This window comes from Pipistrellus hanaki, assembly GCF_964339955.1.
Source record: "Pipistrellus hanaki genome assembly, chromosome: 8".
Taxonomy (NCBI): domain Eukaryota; kingdom Metazoa; phylum Chordata; class Mammalia; order Chiroptera; family Vespertilionidae; genus Pipistrellus; species Pipistrellus hanaki.
The window spans coordinates 9,186,379-9,205,893 of NC_140510.1; the positions used below are offsets into that span (position 1 = coordinate 9,186,379).

A 19,515-nucleotide genomic window follows, 5' to 3' on the forward strand; every position below is an offset into this window, starting at 1 on the left:
GTGGTGGTCAGCCTGTGTTCCCTGCGGCCTGGCACAGCATGAAAGCTCCCTGGCCAGGCCACAGGGAGCACAGCACGGGGGCGGGGGACAGGTTCAGGTAGTGGGGAGCACAGCACAGAGGGGCCGGGCCATGGGGAGCACACCATGGGGGGGGGGGCAGGGGCAGGCCGTGTGGGGCACAGGGTGTGTTCAAGTATCCACTGGGTTGTTTACAGGCCACTGACTGGAGGACGGGTGGGCAGGGGCCAGCAGGGCACAGGGAGAGGCCGTTCCGCACAGGTATCCAATCAGGGCACAGGGAGAGGCTGTCCCGCACAGGTATCCAATCAGGGCACAGGGAGAGGCTGTCTCGCACAGGTATCCAATCAGGGCACAGGGAGAGCCATCCCGCACAGGTCTCCAATCAGGGCACAGGGAGAGCCATCCCGCACAGGTCTCCAATCAGGGCACAGGGAGAGGCCGGCCCGCACAGGTATCCAATCAGGGCACAGGGAGACCCGCACAGGTATCCAATCAGGGCATAGGGAGAGGCCGTCCCGCACAGGTATCCAATCAGGGCACAGGGAGACCCGCACAGGTATCCAATCAGGGCACAGGGAGAGGCTGTCCCGCACAGGTATCCAATCAGGGCACAGAGAGAGGCTGTCCCGCACAGGTATCCAATCAGGGCACAGGGAGAGGCTGTCCCGCACAGGTATCCAATCAGGGCACAGGGAGAGGCCGTCCCGCACAGGTATCCAATCAGGGCACAGCGACCAAAGGACTGACATGCACCTGCTGAGTGCCAGGCACTTCTCTCACCTCCCTCATCCCCTCACCACAGCCCTTGACGTCCGACTGGGGACCCCTTCCCAAGGAGGACACCGGGCCCGGAGAGTCTGGACAGGGTGGGAGCCGTGGTGTGTGGAGACCTGTCCAGTGTCGTCAGACCATTTCTAGGCCGTGTGTTGTCCAGGGGAGACCCAGGGCCCCGCTGTCTGGAGCCAGGGCCGAAGAGCTCAGGGCAGGGAGCCTGGGGGCAGAGAGCCCAGGGCAGGGAGCCCTGGGGGGCAGGGAGCCCTGGGGGGCAGGGAGCCTGGGGGGCAGGGAGCCTGGGGGCAGGGAGCTTGGGGCAGGGAGCCCTGCAGGGGCAGGTCCTCCTCCCTCCCTGCAGTTGTGCATGAACAGCAGACTCGCCTGACTCCCGGGAGAGACACTCCAGGACCCCAGGGATGCCTAAGACAGACAGGAACACCCCTGCACACACTGTAAGTGTTGGGTGGTTTAATCTCCATCAGCACCTGTAAGGAAGGGGCTAGCAGCCTCATGTGCAAATGACTAGATGTTTGTCCTGGAAGCCTTGGCAGACGGGAAGGCAGGTAGATGGCCAAACCGCCACCTCACAGCTTCTGCTTGGGTGGGAGGTGAGTATCGTGGGAAGGTGCTCCTGGGGGTGGGTGGACACACACCGGCCACACAAACCCGGTGCTTCGCGGCTGCCTTGGCACATTCTACTGAGCCGCCCAAGCCTCTCTGCCCGTCCGCAAAGGGCGGTGTGCTTGGCTGGCAGGGAGCCGTAAGACTGCACGGAGAGGAGGAGGGGCAGTGCCTAGAGCCCAGCAGCGCGCCCGCAGGGGACTGTGAGTCGATTCCCTCCTTCAGGGGCCTTCTAGCCTCTCCGTTCTTATTCACGGAGCCACACCGCGCCAGCCGCACTTACAGGGAGCTCAGAGAGGGAACAAAGGCGTTAGGAGCTGGCCAACGGGAGATGCTGGTGGGAGACAGCACATCATGTAAAGCAGAAACGCACGCCTCTTGGTGATACAATTTTACAAAAAGGTTTGGCCAATATTTGGATTCCCACCCTCTCTTGCGCCCTTAACAAGAGGAAACAGGCCAAACCTGACAGTAATATTCATCTCCGTTCTCCCACCCCTCCAGGGAGACGTGTTTATTAATGCGCCTCTTCCCTTGACAAATTACTAAACAGGAAGGAAAGCCTGGCCCTCACTTCCCGGGCTTCTCCGTGATTTACGACCAGGATGGCGGAGCCGCCGCCCCCGCTCTGAGGATGTGCCGTCCCGATGTCCGACGGCTTCCGGCCGGCCGGCCACAGCCGGCCCTCACCTAGGCAGCCCGCTGCCATCCGCCTGCCGCCGCTCACGTCTAGCCCTGCCTCACCAGAGGTCTTCCTTCTGCTCATCCGCGTTTGTTCCGCACCCGCAGACCTGTGCGCAGTGTGGACAGTTTGCCAGGCACTGCTGGAGGCCGTGGCGTCTGCAAGCAAGGAGGACCCCCGGCCTTGCTCCTGGACTCACCTTCCAGGTGCGAGATGGGAATGGTGGCTCCCCGCAAGCAGGATTCCTGAGGTGCCACTGTGCTGGGTTAGCCCAGGTAGTCCCGTGCTTGGATGTGTGCGCGCGTGCGTACACTCCTGTGTATGTGCATGTGTGTGCGCGCGCGTACGTCTGTGTATGTGCGAGTGCACATGTCTCTGTGTGTGCACGTGTGTGCGTGCACATGTCTCTGTGTGTGTGTGAGTGTGCGTGTACATGTCTGTGCATGTGTATGTGTGCATGCATGTACATGGCTGTGCGTACATGTCTGTGTATGTGCATGCGGGTGTGTGCACATGTCTCTGTGTGCGTATGTACATGTCTGTGTATGTGCATGCGTGCGCACGTGTACATGTCTGTGTGCGTGCGTGTGTGCACACGTGCATGCCTGTATGCGTGTGTGTACATGTCTGTGTATGTGCATGTGTGTGTGCATGTGTGTATGTGTGTGTGTGTGTGTGTGTGTGTGTGTGTGTGTGGCTGCATTCCACGGGGAGGCCAGGAAGGGCGGAGATGTGGGAACAAGCACTGTACCCAGGCCGACCTAGGTTCCCATCTGGCCGGTAGCTCTGAGCTGGGTGGCTCTGGGTGAGTCACTGAAACTGTAAGACAGGCCAACAGCGCCTCCCTTCGGTGGCTGTGGGCTGCTGGCCAGCGTATCCATAGCTCTGGGTGGACTGCCTCTGGACCCAGGAACCTGGGCTGAGGGCAGCCAGAGGGATGCAGGGAACCAGGCTCTGAAGGACCCTGGAGCCATTTTTGCTCCAGACGCTCCTGTCGTCAGCTCCGGGCTGGGACACACCCTCCCGGGGGGCAGCGGGACGCACCCCTGTGGCAGGTCCTGGGCCCCGAGTCCTCGGTGTGGGGGAGGCCTCCTGCCCGGCCCACTCTCACCCAGACCTTTTCTGGACTCGCTGAGGAGAGGCTCTAAGGACATCCAGCCGAGGACCTGGCCTGCCCCGAGCTGCCCGCAGCCCCTCCCCGCCGTGTCCTGCGATGCAGGGCTCCAGCTGGGCTCCTCACTGTGAGTGACTCGTCTCTCAGGCTGTGGGCAGGCTGAGCGGTGGCCCGCCTGCCGCACTAGCTGTGCCTGAGCACCGCAGCTGCCCAGGACCCCGGCCAGGCCTCTCCGCCAGCGGCTGGCCAGAGCTGCCTACCTCGGGCCGCGGCTGTTTCTCCTCCCGCTTCTCTGTGGTGTGATCAATGTAATTGGTTTCTGAAAACCCCCCTGGACCCACAAGCAGCATAAAGAACGGGCGTCAGAAGGGAGGTGACATCCGAGTCAAATTAGTGTCAATATGACAATAAAATATACAGCCCGGAGGAAATATGGGCTGTAAACAGACAGCATTTCAATCGGAAACATCTCCATCTTCCCAATGCGGTGGGAGTGCAGGGAGCGGCGGCGGCGGCTGAGCCGCTGGTAAATCACCGATCTCCAACAGACAGCACGAGGAAATCCCACTTCCGGCGCTGGTGACAGCCAGAGTCCCGCGCTCAGAGAACCCGCGGCAGAGGGGTAACCGAGGCCCTGACTGGTTATCCACTGCCTTCCAACACCCCGCCCCCTCCGTGCTCTCCGGGCTGCAAGTCAGATCCTTTAAGAACCAGAGGCAGCGAGCCTTCGTCCACACCAGGAGGCCGGAGCTCCCAGCGAGGGGCAGGGCTGGCAGGGAGTGCCCTTTCCTGCCAAGCCTGGCCTCCCTGGGAGGGGCGCCCACCTCCCACCTCCCCTCCACACCACGGAGGCTGTCTGCTGTATAAATGAGATGATTTTAGGCTCAGTGGAGACAGATACAGGGACATCTTCCTCAAATATTACCAGGTTTCCCATTTAAAAAAAATGCAAAGTTCCATTTTAGTATACACTTATTTAACCCCCAAAGGTGAGCCTATTAAAAGTATAATCTATACTAATTAAAGGTTAATATATTAATTAGACCTGGAGAACTTCCAGGAGACCTTCCAGACATCCTTCCGGACAAAGCCTTGGTAGTGGGGCTGAGGCAGAGGCGGTTAGGGGCGATAGGGTGGCAGTTGAGGGAGATCAGGCTGGTGGGGGGAGAGGTGGGCAGGGGGGGGGGCATATGGGCAGGGGGGGGGCAGGTGGGGGTGAACTGGCTGGTGGGGGATGGCAGTTGGAGTTGATCAGGCCGACAGGCAGAGTGGTTAGGAGCCTGTGGTCCTGGATTGGGAGAGGGATGCCCCAGATTGGAGAGGGTGCAGGCGGGGCTGAGGGGACCCTTCTCCCTCCTCCCGCATGAATTTTGTGCACTGGGCCACTAGTATTACATAAGAATCGTGCAGATGGCACTTGTCTGAGGTGAAATTGTGCTGTTGGTTTGCCAATGAGTGGACGGGGACTGCTCTGCTGGATGCAGACCCCGAGGCCATCCCATACACACTCTCCCAGGCAGCCTCAGCCTGCAGATCCCGGCCCCACACCCTGGTCTGAGAGTCAAAGCCCCAGAAGGTTCTCTCTACCCCACTGCTCTGCCTCCTCTTGGACTGTGAAGGCAGGTGCTGAGAGAGGAGGCTGGGGCGGGGTGGCCTCAGGGCCGTGTCCTTTGTCCTGCAGGAGCTTATCGGGAGCAGCGCCACGAGGGCGGACGTGTGGCAGGGCCTCACTGTGTCCCTCCCACGGAGAATGGCGCCTCACTCCGCCTGAGAAGCTGATATGCCTCCCAGGCCAGAGCTGGAGGCGATGCCCACCCTGCACCCTAAGCCCGGGCGCTGGAAGGACGGACGGCAGTGGTGTGACGAGTCAGTCAGCACAGGAACACAAGGGTGTTCCTGTGCCCATTGGTGAACCCGCCTCCTCACTCCCTGCCCTCCAGTTCTGGGGCACAGCCTCTGTGTGTGACCCAAGGCTGAGGGCCCAGAACACAGCTGCCCTGCCCCAGCCCCGTCCCGGCGCCCTGCACGCTGACAGCTGCTGGCCCAGCTGTTTCTTCCCAAGTGAGTTTGCACCTTCCTATCCCAGATGCCTTGTGACTGCCACTCAGGCGCGTGCTCACCCACAGACGCAGAGGCCTGCTCCCTGGCAGCCATGCTCAGACCCAGAGTGAAGACATGGAAGTGCCACCCAGTGCAGCCTGAGTGCCTCAGGCCCTGAGCGGGCATGGAAGGAGGGGCAGCTGGGCTGGGGTAAGACTGGGGCAGTCTCGGGAGATGTGCCGACTGGCCTGGGTGCTAGCACACAGTGTAGGACTGAACCAGGCCGGCCTGCAGGAGGGCCCTGCAGGCAGGAGCGGGGAGGTGTCCGGGGGAGTCTAGATGCAGTGGGTGGCGGGAGGGTGTGTGCCCTCCTTCCCAGACTGCCTCTCGGCTCCGGCTCACGCCTGCCTCTCATTGCTCACTTATCCCCGTGGTCATTCGGCAGTCACCCCTGGGGCTCCTCAGGGTGCACTTCAAACTGTGACGTGGCTCCAGTGGCCTTCCTAAGCCTCATCCTTCCCCGAGTGAAAGAGGGAAGAACATACTGGTGGAAGACACTGACACTAGCATTGGTGCGTGTGGCCCAAGCTTGGCCCCTGCGGACACAGTCCTGGCCGGGGTTGGGTACACCCAGACCCGTCCTTAGGGCTCCTTACCCCCAAAGGAGCAGAAGCACCCGCCTCAGCCCCCGGGACACCGTCAGCTCAGCCCACCCCGCTCCCTGCCCCCAGCCGGCCCAGCACTCACCGTCCACTGGGTTGAGGTAGTCGTGGAGATGGGGGGTGCCAGCGGTGCCCCCCGTCTGCAGGAGCAGGTCCCCGTAGGACGCGGGGTGGCCCGCCATGAGCGCCACCTGGTGGTAATAGTCTGAGGGGTTGGCGCCGGTGGGGGGGAGGCCAAACAGCCCCCTCTCCTTAAGGTGCTCATGGACCACTGTGGGCAGAGGGGAGGGAGAAAGAAAAAAGCCGTCAGAATCTGGCAAAAGAGGAAACAGGAGAACTACCACCTGGCCTGAGGAGTTGCCCTGTGTCCTGCGGCCCAGCCCTTGTGCTCTGAGCGCCTGTGTGCCCTCCCCTGGCCCCTGTCCGCACGGAGCAGGCCCAGCGGGTGGCATGTTCCTGCAGATGGGGAGGAGGCCAGCACGGCCTCAGCTCTGCATTTCTCCACTTCACCACAGCCACCCCCACCCCTCCTCCGAGCCCCGCAGAAGCCACAGCGAGGCCCACGGGCCCAGGCTGCAGTGAGGCTTCCGAGGAAAGACACCGACACAGGTGCCAGGACAGCAGACGGTGGGCTGCCTGGCAGAGCCCCTGCGCATTCCAGGCGGGAGCGCAGCCGAGAGCTGGTCGGACCTGGCTAGACGGAGCCCCTCGCCTGCCGCCGGCCACCAGCTCCCTGTCCAGCGGCTGCAGAGCGGCTGTCTGCCTCCGCCCTCACTCAGCCTGCCCAGGCCTTCGCAGTCAGGGCGGGCACATGCCAGTTCTCGAGGCCGGAGGGTGGGTGGGATGGTGAGGACCGGCCCTCAGGGCTGTGGCGCCAGGGAAAGGAGGGGGGCTTGGAAATCACACCTCGCCAGGGCGAATCCTGGCTGCACCAGGTAATGCCCCGCTCCGGGTCTTACTGATGACAGCAGCACAGGCTGTGCGAGCGCTTGGGCTGTGCAGGCGCTGCGAGAGGGAGGCGGTCACTCTGGTTTCGCTGTCACCACACAGCAGACAGTCACCTTCACCTCCCTTAGCACTGAGAGGGCCAGGGGTCCTGCCCAAGGTCACACGGCAGGCGGCTGGGTCTAGAGCTCAAGTTCCCAAGCACTGCGCCCACGACCTGCCATCCGTCCTGCAAATACCACGGAGATTTGTGGCTGGAGAGGGGAGCCAGCAGCAGAAGGGGCTTCCTCCTCCCTCTGCACCCCCATCCCTTCTTCCTCTTCCTTCTCCTCCTCCTCTCCCCCATCAACTCTCCCCTCCTCCTCCTTCTCCCACTTCTCCCTGCTCCATCATCTCTTCCTCCTCTCCTCCCCCTCCCCCATCCCCTCCTCTCCTCCCCATCTCCTCTGCGTCCTCTAGAGAGAGCCCAGCCTCCAGCCCTGGCACTGTAAGGCCTCTGCCTGTCGTCTGTCCTGAAGGAGACGCCCTCACCCCCTCCTCGTCTGCCCCCTCCTCCCCGAAGTCTTCCCCAAGTGCCCATTCACCCTCGGGCACACGTGGTCTGGCAGATGCTGCCTCGTGCCCTCAGGTGCTGGGCTGATGCTGCCGGGGCAGCCTGACAGGCCCCTCAGTCTCCTGGGGGCGGGCCGGGCCAGGGCGGCCTCAGGGTGTCAGGTCCACCGGAGGGGCAGGGTCATGCAAAGCAGCCACAGCCTCTCTGCTGACATGGCCCTCGTGGGTGTGGGAGCGGGTAAGCGGGTGTGGTAGGAGCCGCCTCGAAGTTTACGTCAAAATCAGGCGTGAAGCCAGAGCTCAGTCAACTCAGGCCTCCTTTGAGGGCAGCCTGTCCACCACGTGGCTCTTCACGGGCCACACACTGTCCCTGGCCCAGAGGTCTCCAGAGCGGGCTCGGCTCCAGGCCTCCTCCTGACACCCCAGTCCCCTCCCCCCCAATGAGTGTGCACTGGCTCTCAGGCTGTGGCCAGTGAGCGCAGCCTTGGTGCAACTGCCGCTAGACCGAGTTTCCTCCCTCCGGGCCTGGAGGCCGAGCCCACACCGGGCGTGGCAGCACCGGCCCTGGAGGCTGTCAGCAGAATCGCTCCCGCTGCTTCCGGCTGCGGGGGTGCTGGCTGCCTTGGCTCCTGCAACGTCACTCCCATCTCTGTGTTGTCTTCTCGTCTGTGTCTTATAAGGACACTTGTCCTTGGATGTAAGGCCTGAGTGGACAGCCCGGGTGATCTCATCTCAAAATTTCCACGCCCACCGAGGCCCTTTCTTGAGCCCGGCTGTGCTCTCTGCTCAGGATGAGACCTGACCTCTCCCCTGGGGCACCACGCAGCTGACGACACCACATTTGAACTTCGGGGCCTGCACGTTGGTGCTCCAGCCGCTGCACAGGCATCAGGAGGTGGGGCACCGCCCGCTGTCCACGAGCGGAGGCAGACGCAGCACACACCCCTCACACACCTCAGCTCGGTCCGGGCCAGCCGGGACCACGCAGAGCGCAGGGCTGGGCTCTGAGCCCGAGCGGCGGTGTTCAGGGCCCTTTGCCGGGTGCGGTTTCTCCTCAGTGAAGGGGGGAGCGGTGCCACAGGGCACCTCCTGGGCCCGTGAGGCTGCATTCTCACCAGGACACATGGGCCTGGGGCTCAGCTTCACTCTCGGCCGCACCCGGGAGCTGGGGGCGGTGCAGCGAGGACAAGGGATGTGTGGGCCGTGGCCCCGGCCTCCGCCCGCGGCTCACAGTGCCCGCAGCCACGGCCTCTCCCGGCACTGACTTCGGCCCAGGGGAAGGTTTCAGTGGCGGGTTTGAGAAGACTCACCTGGTTGCTTATTTTTTTAAACTTTTTTTTTGTCAACTACAGGTGACATACAGCATATATTGGTCTCTGGTGCTCGAGGGATTAGGCATTTATAGACTTAGGAAGTGAGCCAATAAGTCCGGGCCCACCTGGCACCCAGGGCAGTACTCACCGTCGGCGGGGCTGAGGCCCCGGGCTGCAGAGATGGCGGGGAGCGTGGGGCTGCTGTGCACGGCGCGGAGGTAATGCTCCATGTGGGGGCTCACGTATGGGTGGGGGGCGCTGAACGGGGACTCCCCGGGGCCGGCCGGGTGCGGGGAAAGCCGGATCAAAGAGATGTCAGAGATGACGGGGCTGCCACTCAGGGCAGGTGGCCTGCAGAGAGAGAGAGAGAGAGAGGCTTACTGAGGAGGCGCGGCCTGCTGAGGAGGAGCCAGCATTGTCATTCGGTGTGCCAGATCGCTGTCACCCTTCAGGAGCCCGTGAGTGCAGGGGAGCGCCTGCGTGCGGGAGGCTGCCCCGCCCCGGGTGGGGTGGAATGCCCCGCACACAGGGCTGGGCGTGCTGGGCCACAGGCTCAGCGGTCGCACCCCTGGGCACGGTGTCGCCATTGCTTCCCAGGGCGCTCCGGCTGCACACACAGCGGTAACAGGCCAATCTTCGTTGAAGGAATGAGTGTGTGCATTCTGCAAATGTGTGAAAAGCAGAACATGGAGATTCTAACGCTGGAGTAAGAGGCAGAGCGCTCATATCCCTAACAGGCGTGAGGAAAGAGGGGCGGAGATGCCCCAGAGGAGAAGTCTGGCCGCAGCGGGCAGTCCCTGTGTGCAGCGCTCGGCCGCGATCCGCTGCGAAGGAAAAGGTGGAGACCCAAGAAGAGCTTTGGAAGGAGCTGTGACTAAGTCTGGGATATCATCCCAGCACCCCTCAGAGGGAATTCCTCCCAATGCTACGAAGCCTCCCTTCTCAGAGGTCCTGCCGACCGTGGCTGCCTTGGTCCCTCTGGTCCTGGCTGACACCGCCACCGCCCATTTCTACGTCCCGAGGCCGGCCCTCGAGGAGGTGCCAGCTCTGCGCAACGTGGGGACGGGACTTCACACAGGACCCGGGGCCCGTGGGCAGCTGTCGGCCTGTGAGCTGCAGGGGTATGGAGAGGTTACATTAAAGAAAACGCACCACCAAGTCACTTGGGAATAAAATTCACCTAAATTCAGTTTTCAAATGTTTTCAGACAATAGGGTCTCTCTATGACTTGGCAGAGCACAAAAAAAAGAATGTGTTAGGATCACACAAACCTGGGTTAGAATCTCAGCCTTTAACAGCTCAAACTGAGCCATTACTTTAACCTTCCCAAGCCTCAGTCTCCTCACCTGTAAATGGGGATAAACAGTGTCTATTTCATAGGATTGCCAGGAGGATGAAAGTCCCCCAAAGGGTGATGCAGCTGCCAGCCTGCTGTTACAGCTTCGGCACCGCGCTTTGCGGGAAAAGCCCGGAGTTGCCCAGGGGCCCGCAGCCTTCACATGGGGCTGGTGTTGGATGGAAAAGCTGGCACCGTCAGGACTGGTTACTTCAGGGAAGAAGGTCCGCTGGCCGGAGCAGAGCCAGTCACAGAGCACGCTCAACAGTGCAGGCAACTGCGCTGACAACACAGTGCCAACCAGGAGCGAGCAGCTGACTGCAGACGGCTGAACAGCTGGGCTAACAAGCTACCCGGGGCTGCTCCCCGGCCTGGGCGTAAGCATTCTGCAACCTTATTTCCTAGCTTTCGCGGATGCGACTGCAATGACGTGTGGATCCCAGGAACTCCCAGGCCAATCCCACGCTGCCGCACTGGCCTCAGATGCCTTCCTGCGCCCTGTACCTCACTGGACTAATTCTCTGTCCTCCCTGTAAGCCCAGGTCAGGGATCCCCCTCAGTGGGTCTGCCATCCCTGAAACACCTTCCTGTGCACGACTCTGCTTCCTTCTCCCTCTGCCTCCCCTCCCTCCCGCCCAGGTGTATTGCTCCTGATGGGCGGTCCTGGGAGCAGGTCCAGGCATCCTGCAGAGGCATTCTGGAAACCAGTGAGGGCTGCACATGTGGGTGCCGAGTCCTGAGCATTGCAGAAGGAAGCCTTGGGATAAACCTCGAGCTGTTCCTTCACAGGCCGCCTCCAGAGGCAGCCACCACGAGGAGCTGCGCTAAGTGTGAGGGGCTCAGGAGAGGGCGTTGGGCGGGGCTGCTGTGTGTCTGGGGGAAACGGAACCTCACATCCCCACCGCAGGACAGGTGTGAAGACAGGACTCAGGAGTCCGTCCCTGTGGGGCAGGGAGGATGCCTGTAGGTGACTCGTGGGAGGACCTGGGTGGGAGGGTAAACGCTCTGGAAGGCTGAGGGGTAAAGGCAGGGGCCCAGCTGGCCTGGGGAAGAGTTGAGGTGCTCCCCATTCTCAGTCCCTTTGCTCCTTCCCCAGGCACTCGGGGCCGGGCAGGTTCTGGAGCCCACAGGACGCAGTCCGGACTGTGTCACCGCAGCCTGTGGTCCTAGGGCGCCTGCCCAGGCCTCTGGCCCCGTGGAGCCCACTGACCACAGCTGAGGCCCACGAGACAAGCCGTGGTTCCACGGGGAGTTAAAGGGCCACGTTCAGGCCCAGGGCAGCCTGGGTGTCTGTGCGCTGACCCCCTTCCCCGGCCAGGTGGGCCTCTCCCAATAGGAGGCTGGACTGGGTGGAGCCTGCGCAGCATGCACCATAGTGGGGCCTCCCTGGGAGGCGGGAAGGGGTGGGTAGCCCCATCCGGCTGCAGAAGGTGGGCTCAGAGGTGGCAGGTGGGGCCTGCTTCCCCGCAGAGAGCACCTGGGACGTCTGTCTCTATTCTCAGTCGCCACCCTCTGGGGAGAGTGGATTCTAACCCCCTCCCAGCACAGGCCACTCCAGGAAGCAGGGAGCGTGTGGCTTCGGAGCCCTCCTCCGGCTCAGGCCCAGGCTCAGGGGAGGTCCCAGCGGCGATGACCTTGGACAGCAGCAGCGGGACGCAGAGCTGCCTGGCCATCGGGGAGACCAACCAGGAGCTCTCCCGTCCAGAGAGGGCAGTCACCCCTCCATGTGGTGCGGCCAGAGAGACGCAAGCCAGGATCCCACCCACGTGGCCTCCCTCCCTCCCCGGAGGTGCTGCCCTTGTCCCCGGGGCACCCGCCTCACAGGGAACCGAGGCCTCCCTGTCTCTGTGACAGGGCAGGACGCTCGGAGGGGCCACTGCTGCACCCGAGACAGACGAGACAGGGACGAGGTGAGACAGGCCAGCTCACAGGGTGGACAGAAGGCACAGGGGACAGCCCTTGCCCTTCCCTGCGCCGGGAGGCTGCTGGTGCTGAGGGGGGGGGGGGGCAGGGCGGACCAGGGCGCGGTGCCCCTGTGGAGGCTGAGGGCATGCCCCCCTGCGGTGCCAGTGGACTGGACTGCGGAGGAGGGGAGGGAGCTCGAGGGAACCCGGGTCAGGACACCGCCGCCTCTCCCAGAGCACTGGCCTCCTCGCCAGGCCTGACCCTTCCCACTGAGCGGTGGCCACAGCCAGGGCACTGCCCTCTCTGCATCTCACCAGTGCTGGCACTAGCTGGGGGTTACAAGCATTGACTCCCTTCCCTCTAGGCCTCAAGTCAACCTGGGGTGTGGCGCACCTGCTGCCCTGGCTGCTCAGTACCCAAGACCCCAGGCCCATCTGCCAGCCCGGCCACGGGTGCCCTCCAGACACCTCCTCCAGGAGGCCCCCCGAGATGGCCCCCAGCACAGCACCAGGTAGCTGTGCCCTGACCCGGAATCTCCCCCAGGGAGGCTGCCTGGCTGCCGCCCCAAGTCATCTGGGCACACAGCCAGAAAGGCTGGGCCGTGGCCTCAGGACACTTTAGGCCCACTAAAGCCAAAGGCCTCCATTTCCAAGGCAGAATTGCCGCATTACTAATGCATTTGGGGGCTCAGAAGGCCTCCCAGCAGCCCTGAAATCACCCCAAAACTGCCAGCCTACAAAGCAGGTCCTTCAGAGGCCGGGCGTCCTTTTCTTGGGCGCTTGGTCCCATCCGGGCCTCACTCAGAGTCCCGGCAGGCTGAGCGGAGGACCGAGCCGCAGGACCGCACCAGCAAAGACAGCCGCTGGGGAAACCGGAGCCACGGCGTGCGGCCCCCCTCCCGCTCACGCCCCGTTTCCCCCTACTTCCAGCCCTGACTGTGCGGGCCGACCCTGCCCTCAGCTGCGGCCTGGCCAGGCCCTGAATTCTGGCAACTGAGCAGAGACTCAGGAGGTGCCCTGGGGGTGGGCAGAGGGGCTGGCAGTGGCGCTTGTGTTGAAAGGGTTGCAGTCTCTGTGTTGCAGGTGCGCAGGCACGCACACGCTCACACAGGCCACAGCGCAGGACTGGCAGAGTCCGGTTTGAACAATACTCTCTGCACTGCCTTCTTCCCTCAGTCCAGCTCTGAGCTCATCAAGCCTGATCCTACCAGTTAGTTCTTCCTATACTTGTTCATATTCCCAACAAAACTGTCCCAAGCACTTGCTCTGTGCCCAGGGCACCACAGGAAGCTCAGAGCCCACGTGGAAGAGGCAGGCCTGCACATCAAGCACAGTGAGAAGCTCGGTAAGGGCTCCAGCGAGGGACAGACTCCCTGAGTGTCTGTGAGTGTGAGGAGAGGTGGAACTCGGGCTGGGTTCTGAAGGATGAGTAGGAGATTATGAGGAAGCAGCATGTACAAGAAAAGGGTGGAATGTAAGGATGTGTGTGTGTGAAGGTTATGCCTGGGGGTGGAGCACAGCCCACAGGTGCTTGGGCTGGATCTGTATCGGACCCAGGTCCCCGCTTCTGCTGGGGGGCAGGGGGCCAGATGTGACTGAGACCATCCCCTGCCCCAGGCGCCTGCGACAGCAGCTGGGGCTGAGCCCTCTGAGAAGGCAGAGCTCTGGGCCCACAGGGTTGTTAAGCGAGTAGATCGTTAGTGTGGAGCTGCTGGGGACTGTGAGGGGAGAGGCCAGGACGGAGGATGACACGGACCATCAGTGTGGAGAGACAGAACCAGTGTGGAACTGGACCCTGGGCATGGATCCAGCTTCACCAGAGGCTAGTACCTTGGCCTTTCAGTGTCTGAGCCAATACTCTTGCTTGTTTGTTTAAAGCAGTTGGAGCTGACGTTTTCTGTCGTAGGCAACCGCCAAGGCCTTTCAAGGCAACCTTGGCCAATACCCCCCCTCCCCAGAGCGATCCTAAGAGGCACAGCTCCTCGGCCTGTCCACTCTGCCACCTGCAGGACGTCCTGCCCACAGCTGCTGAGGGCAAGACGCTGGCCTCCTGTGTGGCCATGAGACACAGCAGGGGGCCCTGGGTGAGAAAAACAGTCAACTACCTCCCGCCCCGTGTGCCGCGCTGGTGACGGCGGCAGCACTGCGCAGGGCCCGCCTCCCAGGCTGGCATGCGCTTCCTCTGGGTGGGTGCTGGCCTGCTGGCCGGGCCGGCTCCTTCACCGGAAGGTTGGGGTGCCCCTAACAGGGCCTTTCCTCTCCCTCTTTCCCTGCCTCCCTGCTGGGAGGGGGTCTTGCAAAGCCCCTGGACTAGATTTGAGGGCCAGGCCCAAAGGCCGAGGCGCTGGCCAGGAGAAGAAAGAAGAAAAAGGAGGAGGGAGAATAGACAACGCAAGTGGAGACCTAGTGGGCCGGCGGCTGTTCTAGCCGAACAGGATGCTGCCCTGGGGAGGCGGACACGGGAGGCGGACACGGGAAGCAGACACGGGGAGGTGGACACGGGAAAGGGATGCGGGGAGGCGGACAGGGGAGGCGAACACGGGGAGGCAAACACGGGGAGGCGGACACTGGGAGGTGGACGTGGGGAGGTGGACACGGGAAGCAGACACAGGGAAAGGGACGCGGGGAGGCGGACACGGGAGGCGGACACGGGGAGGTGGACGTGGGGAAATGGACACGGGGAGGCGGACACGGGGAGGTGGACACGGGGAGGCAGACACGGGGAGGCGGAAGCGGACACGGGGAGGCGGACACGGGGAGGTGGACACGGGGAGGCAGACACGGGGAGGCGGAAGCGGACACGGGGAGGCGGACACGGGGAGGCGGACACGGGGAGGTGGACACGGGGAGGCGGACGTGGGGAAGCGGACATTTGGAGGCGGACACGGGGAGGTGGACACAGGGAGGCGGACAGGGAGGTGGACACAGGGAGGCGGACACGGGGAGGTGGGCACAGGGAGGTGGATGCGGGGAGGCGGACACAGGAAGCTTCGAACATTCCCTGCACAATGTGGCACCCCGACTACAAGGAGGTGCACTGTCTCCAGTTCACAGAGGGAAACTGAGGCTCAGGACAGAAGAAGACGAGACCCAGAGGTAGAGCTGGAATGGACGCTGGCCTTTCTGACCGTGAAGTCAGCTCGGCACTGAGACGTCTCTAACGTCCATGGGAGCCCAGTGTCTGCCTCAGCGTCTGTCTTAGGAGTTGACCGTGGCCCAGTGACGCGGACTTTAGATCCCTAACCTACGGAGCCGTGAGCGTCCTCAGCGGTCCCCCTGCTGACCCCGGGGGTGCAGGCTGAGGGGAGCCCCCACAGCCGGGGATAAAGCCTAGCCTTTCCGGAGTCTGCACCTTGGCGTGGGCCTGGGTGGGGCCGGCTGCGAGTCTGTGTCCGTGTCTGCAGGATGGGCATGGGGGCCGCCGGAGGGGGGCAGTGAGAGGGGCTGAAGTCAGCGCGGAAGGAGTGCAGTGTGGCCCGGGCACTGGGTAGCGGAAGGAGTGCAGTGTGGCCTGGGCACTGGGTAGTGGAAGGAGTGCAGTGTGGCCTGGGCACTGGGTAGCGGAAGGAGTGCAGTGTGGCCTGGGCACTGGGTAGTGGAAGGTGTGCAGTGTGGCCTGGGCACTGGGTAGTGGAACATGTGCAGTGTGGCCCGGGCACTGGGTAGTGGAAGGTGTGCAGTGTGGCCTGGGCACTGGGTAGTGGAAGGTGTGCAGTGTGGCCTGGGCACTGGGTAGTGGAACGTGTGCAGTGTGGCCCGGGCACTGGGTAGTGGAAGGTGTGCAGTGTGGCCTGGGCACTGGGTAGCGGAAGGAGTGCAGTGTGGCCTGGGCACTGGGTAGTGGAAGGAGTGCAGTGTGGCCTGGGCACTGGGTAGCGGAAGGAGTGCAGTGTGGCCTGGGCACTGGGTAGTGGAAGGTGTGCAGTGTGGCCTGGGCACTGGGTAGTGGAACATGTGCAGTGTGGCCCGGGCACTGGGTAGTGGAAGGTGTGCAGTGTGGCCTGGGCACTGGGTAGTGGAAGGAGTGCAGTGTGGCCTGGGCACTGGTAGCGGAAGGAGTGCAGTGTGGCCTGGGCACTGGGTAGCAGGTGTGCAGTGTGGCCTGGGCACTGGGTAGCGGAAGGAGTGCAGTGTGGCCTGGGCACTGGGTAGCAGGTGTGCAGTGTGGCCTGGGCACTGGGCAGGTGCTCAGCCAGTCTCTCCACCCACTTCCTTAGGTTCAACAGATGAGTAAACGCACGTGCAGGGGCTGGAGGAGTGGGCCCAGCCTACGTCTTCCCACATCACGTCCCGGGCCCCTTCCCCACGTGCTGGCTCCAGATTGCTGCCAGGAGCTGACGAGAGGCGCTGAGGACCCTCCCCGGCCACGGGCACTCAGGGCCTCCTGGCTGGGCCGAGGGGACATTCCTAGACTCAGGGAGGGAGACAGGCGCCGTCCCTGAGCTGGGACGATGGGGATGGACGAGGACAGACGAGGACGGGGGCCTCCTCAGGACTGAGTGAGAGAGTAAAGCTTTGCTTGGGGGGTCTGACCCACAGCCCAGCCAGAACCAAGGCCCAGGCAGGAACCAACATGCCCCTCGATACACAGAAAGGTGGGGACTAAGGCTCAGGGGCTGGGCCCTGGCCCCACCCGGGTGCCTGTTTGGAGAGGCAGACAATGCAGGGCTGAGGTGCTGACTCACCCAGGCTCAGCAGGAGCCGCTGGGCTGGGGCAGGCTCTGCCCCGGGTGTGAGCGGGAGGCAGGACCTGGTACCCGGGAGACGCTCTCCTGACGGCTTTGTGCAAAGGCCCCCGTGCAGGTTAGCTGGGCCGCAGGCAGCAGGAGTGGCCCTCTGTGTCCCGCTTGGCCCCATGACGCCGAGTTTAGATCACTAACCATCAGAGCCGAGAGTAATGATCTGCTATGTAAGCCGGGTTCGTGGTGACCCGGGAGGAGTACTGTGGTAGGGAGTGCAGGGTCTGGGGTGGCATGGGCCCTTGGAGGCGGGACTCCCCCTCATTATCAAGGTCACCTTTCTTCCCACGCCCTCAGCTCCCCCGAGCAGGGCCGCGTGCTATTTCTTGGGGTAGCCTAGCTCCCATCGAGGCTCTGTCAGGGCAGGCTGTAAAGGCAGGGAAACTGCCCTCCTGTGGAAGGGCCTCAGGGCTCTGAGCGCCATGCCCCCTACCCCCACCCCCGCCCGCCACCGGGATTACACGGTCACTGACGCCCCACAGTTGAATGCGTCCTGCAAACAGCCCCGACATGCCAACCCTCTTGCCCCAAGGAAGGCGTGCTTGCACACACCGGCCCGCCTTTCGGCTGAGATGCTACCACCCAGCGGGATGGCAGGGCCACGGGAGAGGTCAGCAGGCGAGAGTGGGCAGGTGTGACCACATGCTGCTGCCGACCTGCTGGGGGCACCAGTGTCTCAGACACTGGCAGGAGGCCACAGCGCACTGACCTTCCTCCAAGAGGAGACCCGTCCCTGCAGGGGGCCTTGCCACGCTGAGCCCACGCACCCCCAGGCTGGGCTCCTCAGCGCCAGGGCTGGGTTGGCAGGCGTGTCTGCTCTCACCGGTGTCCCCGCAGCCGGGCAGTGCCTGATGCCACAGGCCCACCAGCAGACAGACAACAGCTCCGCCGAGCTCCCTGGCGGATCTGGCTCCTCTTCCAGGGTTTTGGTTCTGGGGGTTTTGTTTGATGTGTGGAACTGAAGCGAGCTGCTTCCACGTTTTCCAGAGATTAATTTTAAAAGTTCCAGAAATCAAGCCCTTTTAAAAACATACTCAGGGTCTACCAGTGCAAGATGTAAGTGAATTCTTCCGGAAAGCACCGGAGAGCTGCTCCCACCCAGCCCGAGCCCAGCTCGCTTGTTGCTCCGGGACTGGCTGCCATTGGGTGGAGGAGGCGCATAACCAGTAGGCAGGCACCCCGGAGAGCACCCCGCCCCTCCACTCACTGCTCGGCGTAGGTTCACCCGGTGCTCCCTCACTCAGCACAGCCGCGGATGCACTGGGGCAGGCTGGGGTCCGAGGGAGACCCAGCGAGGCTCCACACTCAGGAAGCTGGGCAGGTGGTCACAAACCTGTCTGACAAGTGCAGCAACGGGAGTGTCACCCCACATTCCCCGGATCCACCCTGAAGCTACACGTGTACAGATCTCAGCAGAGCTCCTGAGTGTCCGTGAGGCTGTGGGGAGGACAAGCTACCAGGGTGTGATGATGCTACTGCTGAGCAGGTGCCCCAGGACCAGCCAGGAGCTCAGGGGCTCAGGGAATTACAGCCCCCAAGCCTCTGGTCCACCTGGTTACCCTGACAAAACTCAGCGTGCTGGGACTGTGGGTTATGAAGAGAGTGTGGACACTGACCGCAGCTTGCAAACAGAACAAAGGGTGCTGACACAGTGAAGGGTGGAGGGAAGCATTCATCCACTTTGCTGGGGCAATCTGAGAAGGCTTCCAGAAGGAGGCGGCATCTGAGCGGGGCCCAGGCTCTTAGAGAAGAACAGAAAGCAGGCCTGAGTGGTGCAGGCCTGGTGTTCAGAGACCAGAGAAGAGCTGAGCACAGGGCAGGTCATATTGGAGAACAGCTAACAGAGCCCAGGGCTGAAGCTCTGACCAGACAGCTGGGCGGGAGGAGAAGGTGTGGAGAAAATCCTAAAGCAAGTGTCGATAGCATGAGCTACGTTACAACAGGAACTTCTCTGCACCCAGCGAGAGGAGAGGTTATTTGTGACGCATATAACTAATCATGGAATGCACAGTCTTACAACATAAAATGCTTAATTCAAATGGATGGGAAAATGACAACTCCATAGACAAATGGCCAAGATTGTGGACAGGCATTTCACAAGAAGGAAACATTATCGGCCAATAAATAAAGGATGCTCAGCTTCTTAGTAGTAAGGGAAGCAGAAAATTAGAATCACAGGGAGATGCCACTTTGGCAAAAATGTAAATGTTGATGACGTCATCCTGGTTACAAGGAGGTGGAGGGAGCTGAGCCCTCCCGCCCTGCTGGAGGGGTGAGGTCAGCGAAGCCGGCAGAGGCCTGGCACGTCTGGGAGGGTTAAAACGCCAACACCTCTGTCTCCCAGACGCTGGTGGGGCCTGGAGGTGGGACAGCAGCACCATGGCGGCCTGCCGGCACAGAGCAGCGAGCCTAACGAGTGGGATCCCGGGCACCGGCGGGCGGATCTGCAGGAGGAGCTGCGTGGCGGGAAAGCAGGACACACTGCAGTGATCCAGTTTCCGTACAGCCCCCGGCAAAACTGAACAGCGCGCTGCTGGGGCCTCACCTACTGGCAGACGCCACAGCGGCCGGGGGACCAGCCCCAGACCCAGAGCTGGGGACGAAGAGGCTGGGCCGGCGGCAGAGGGCACCCGGGGCCCACGGTGCTGCCACAGCCCTAGGCCAGGGCTGGGCCGGGCACGAGGATGCGTGTCCTTCATCTTCACCAGGCTCTGCTATTCTTTTGTACGTCGTTGGCATTTAATGCGACCACATTTTTAAAAAAGCCTAGCGGGGTGGAAGCTGGCTTTGGGGAGCAGCTGGCGGAGTGGAC

The 19,515-nt window shown here is 62.6% G+C and overlaps 1 protein-coding gene across 5 annotated transcripts in view; it reads right to left on the reverse strand.

Annotated features, from left to right (window-relative positions):
- Positions 1 to 19,515, reverse strand: part of GLI2 (GLI family zinc finger 2) — a 209,244-nt gene that overhangs the window by 19,716 nt on the left and 170,013 nt on the right. For all 5 annotated transcript variants that reach the window (XM_084892197.1, XM_084892196.1, XM_084892199.1 and 2 more), the window contains 2 exons: positions 8,873 to 9,075; positions 6,000 to 6,185 (listed from right to left, as the gene is read on the reverse strand). In XM_084892197.1, the coding sequence (XP_084748323.1) occupies positions 6,000 to 6,185; positions 8,873 to 9,075 (389 nt within the window). The remainder of the gene's footprint in view (positions 1 to 5,999; positions 6,186 to 8,872; positions 9,076 to 19,515) is intronic.